We start from the raw sequence: 4,113 nt of genomic DNA, 5'->3' as shown, positions 1-4,113 counted from the left end.
TTTTTTAATAAAGATGCTATTTACAGTTGCAGTTATAAAAATGAATTCAGAAATTGTTATGGAGTAAGACGGTGAATTCTGATATGAACAGACAGCAAATTTCTAAAACTATTCTGTATTAAAATGGTGAAATATATTATACAATACTACAATGCAGGACCAGAGGACTAAGAACTGTTACATTGTTGGGAAGTGTACTTAAAACATATCAAATACAATGTCAGACGTCGAGTTCAACAATACAGCTTGAAACACGGATCTTAGCATCGACCCAACATATTTAGAAAGGAAAGGAATTGTGCTCTAAAGTTATCACTGAACAGCATTCCAAGATATACAAGTGTTCAATTTTTCACAGAACCGAACTGAAACTGTTACTGACCTACTGGGGTTCAATTTGAAAACAGTGCACTCTGATTTGTTAAGAATTGTTTTTAACTGCCACAGAGTCAGCAAGGGCAAATATTTCTCCCAACAGTACTTGATAGGCCATTTTAACTTTGCTTCAGTGAAGAGCTAGAAAGAATAACAATATAATTGTACCATAAAAATATAATGATACATTTCAACTGATCTTTCTGAGAAAGTCTAGAAACCTAACATTTTAATTAATCTTTCCGTGTATATAAATCTTGATGATAAACTTTTAAGTACTAAAAAAATCTGTGGAACATGAAAATACACTTTGAACAAGCTTTCTGAAAGTGTTATGAAGATAAGAAACAACATAACACACAAGGCTGTCATGTTTACATTATAGCAAACCACTGGCATGGTCAGCATACCTAAGTGTATTTATTAACTAGTAATTAACCATAAACTAGTTGTACCTCTGTGAATGTTTACGACATAACATCACAAAAACTATCTGTGGCCCTGTGAAACGTTAACAAAATAACATCACAACAGACTATCTGTGGCCCTGTGAAAGTTAACAAAATAACATTACTGTAAACAAGCTGTGCCTCTGTAAACATTAACAAAATGATATCACAACAGACTATCTGTGGCCCTGTGAATGTTAACAAAATAACATTACTGTAAACTACCTGTGCCTCTGTAAACATTAACAAAATGATATCACAACAGACTATCTGTGGCCCTGTGAAAGTTAACAAAATAACATGACTGTAAACTACCTGTGCTCCTGTAAACATTATCAAAATAATATTGCAACAGACCATCTGTGCCTCTGTGAATAGTAACAAAATAGCATAACAATTACCTTTGCTCCCGTGAAAACAGAAACAAAAGAACCATTGTTATTCATCTATTATGTTAATAATTTATCAATTCAGAACAAAGACCTTCCCTTTTGAGGGTGAATTAGGAAATTTTCTATATAAATGGTTTTGTGAACTTGTAGATACTCTTAAGGACATGAAATACTCAAGTCAGTCCTCTCTCTTTTCATAGTTAATGGTATCATAAGCCATTTATAAAACATAAATATATAAATTACAGTAAATCTAAGCTTCAAGTACAAAAAGGTTTGTTAAAATCAAAATAATTTATTCAACTAAAAACATTATATAAACACAAAAAATATACAGTCAGTACAGCTTTGTTTCCTTAGAATAAACATCTCTCCAAACACAACCTGAAATGAAGTCCACTTTGGGGTTTTCCATTTTACTGTTCCTTCTGGTAGGTGATCTTGATAATTCAAATATTCTTCAATAACCTAAAAAAACAAATATATCAGTATATTTCCAGTAATTTTTGTTGAGTGCCTGCTTCAACTGTACTTTTATTTATACATCAATATATTTTATTCATCGATTACCTGATCCAACTGGACCTATATTTACACATCAATATATTTTATTCATTGATTGCCTGATCCAACTGGACCTTTATTTAAATGTCAGTATATTTCAATTATCTGGTGACCTCCCATCCAATAGATACTAAGGATACTAATTCTATTGTGTATCACATGACAACTTCATGTGTACATACTAAAGTCAGCCTGTTCAAATATTTTCTGTAATAGATCAGCTCATATTATGGAATTTAAGTTCAGACCATTGCAGTCATTGTAAGATTTTACTCCTGCATTGTAAACTGTGGTGGACCCTTTGACCATCTGTAATTTTAGACAGATTTAGCAACCTTGTAAATAAATCTGTTCAAGAAGAAAATTTTTTTTTTATCTCCTTTCTCTTTGTTGTGAGTTTACTAATGTACCACTGTGATAATGTAATCTGAACAAATATTAATACACCATTAACACTGTGTTGTATAGTATTAAGTTTCTTAAACACTATTTCACCATTAACACTGTTATATAATATTAAGTTTTCTTAAACAAACACTATTACACCATTAACACTGTATTATATAGTATTCAACAAATATACCTGTAACATATTGTTGGATAGTATTAATAAATATACTGTTGTACAGTATTAATAAACACCAAAATGTGTCTTAAGAAACAAGGTATAAATTAAGAATGAAAAACCTTCTTAAATGCTTTTATAATATTTTCATTATACACTAAACGTATGATAAACTATAAACCTGAGAACACGGAAATTCTGGAACCCGCAAAGCCTTTTCTCTCACAGAAAGTTCCAAACCCTGCTCAGCCTTCAGCCTCAAAGCACCATGCCAGTCACAGGGACATTCTTGATCATCTGTAGGCTGGTGACAAGATAGCTTGGAGCCACAGAAGATACAACCTTCAGCCATATGCTGCTTCTCTGTACCTGGGAAGTTACAGCATGATTCAGACATGGAGAAGAAAATAGCTTTTAGTGATATGAAATGTTGTTGTAGGTATATAATATCACTGATGTTACACAACATCGGCTTCAAAATTATGTCTCACAAAACTTTTATTGGTATGAACCACTCACCACAAATAGCAACTAAAACATTTTAAGCACAAAATTATGAAATTCACTTCTACTGATTGTTTGTTATTATTCCATTATAGTGAGAGGAATTTTATATAAATACAGAAAAGATAAACACCATAATGATGTGTGTTCATAGTGTTACCCAAATTTGACAGATGTTACTATGGTGGATTCACTGTTTAAATTAGTTCCTGTTCTTAGTTTTCTCACACTGCATCTAACCATCCATTACTTTGTAGTAAATAGCCACTAAATCTTCTATCATCTAATGTGAAGAGTGACATTCATCTGAAACATGTTAACCTTACAATCTGACAGCAGCATGGGCAAACTGTAAAACAAAGTAATTGTCTGAAAAAAGTAAACTGTAAAACTGAGGTTCTCACCAGGGTAGCTGACTCACAAAGTGAACTGTAAGAAGGAGGTTCATACATGAGTAGTTGACTCACAAAGTGAACTGTAAGAAGAAGGTTCTTACATGAGTAGTTGACTCACAAAGTGAACTGTAAGAAGGAAGTTCTTACATGAGTAGTTGACTCACAAAGTGAACTGTAAGAAGGAGGTTCTTACATGAGTAGTTGGCTCACAAAGTGAACCAGTCAACTACTCATGTAAGAACCTCCTTCTTACTTACAGTTCACTTTGTGAAGGGAGGTTCTTACATGAGTAGTTGACTGACAAAGTAAACTATAAAAGGGAGGTTCATACCAGGGTAGCTGACTGACAAAGTAAACTGTAAGAAGGAGGTTCTTACTTGGGTAGCTAACTGACAAAGTGAACTGTAAAAAGGAGGTTCTTACCTGAATGGCTAACTGACAAAGTAAAATGTAAAAATGAGGTTCTTACCTGGGTAGCTGACTGACAAAGTAAACTGTAAAAGGGAGGTTCTTACATGAGTAGTTGACTGACAAAGTGAACTGTAAGAAGGAGGTTCTTACATGAGTAGTTGACTCACAAAGTGAACTGTAAGAAGGAGGTTCTTACATGAGTAGTTGACTCACAAAGTGAACTGTAAAAGGGAGGTTCATACCAGGGTAGCTGACTGACAAAGTAAACTGTAAGAAGGAGGTTCTTACATGAGTAGTTGACTCACAAAGTGAACTGTAAGAAGGAGGTTCTTACATGAGTAGTTGACTCACAAAGTGAACTGTAAAAGGGAGGTTCTTACATGAATAGCTGACTGACAAAGTAAACTATAAAAGGGAGGTTCATACCAGGGTAGCTGACTGACAAAGTAAACTGTAAG

The 4,113-nt window shown here is 33.5% G+C and overlaps 1 protein-coding gene across 1 annotated transcript; it reads right to left on the bottom strand.

The window, feature by feature from the left end:
* Positions 1-68: 68 nt before the first annotated feature.
* LOC106477847 (flap endonuclease GEN homolog 1-like) lies at positions 69-3,439 on the bottom strand. The gene is made up of 3 exons (XM_013938370.2): positions 2,527-3,439; positions 1,601-1,684; positions 69-516 (listed from the first exon to the last, which is right to left on the bottom strand). Exons 1-3 carry the CDS (start codon positions 2,812-2,814, stop codon positions 313-315), a joined length of 576 nt encoding a protein of 191 aa, XP_013793824.2. The 5' UTR covers positions 2,815-3,439; the 3' UTR covers positions 69-312.
* Between the last annotated feature and the right edge of the window lie 674 nt (positions 3,440-4,113).

The sequence above is a fragment of the Limulus polyphemus genome, unplaced genomic scaffold, assembly GCF_000517525.1.
Source record: "Limulus polyphemus unplaced genomic scaffold, Limulus_polyphemus-2.1.2 Scaffold84797, whole genome shotgun sequence".
In the NCBI taxonomy this organism is placed as follows: Eukaryota; Metazoa; Arthropoda; class Merostomata; order Xiphosura; family Limulidae; genus Limulus; species Limulus polyphemus.
The sequence above is the reverse complement of the archived record's forward strand: the minus strand, read 5'-3'. Positions and strand labels throughout refer to the sequence as shown.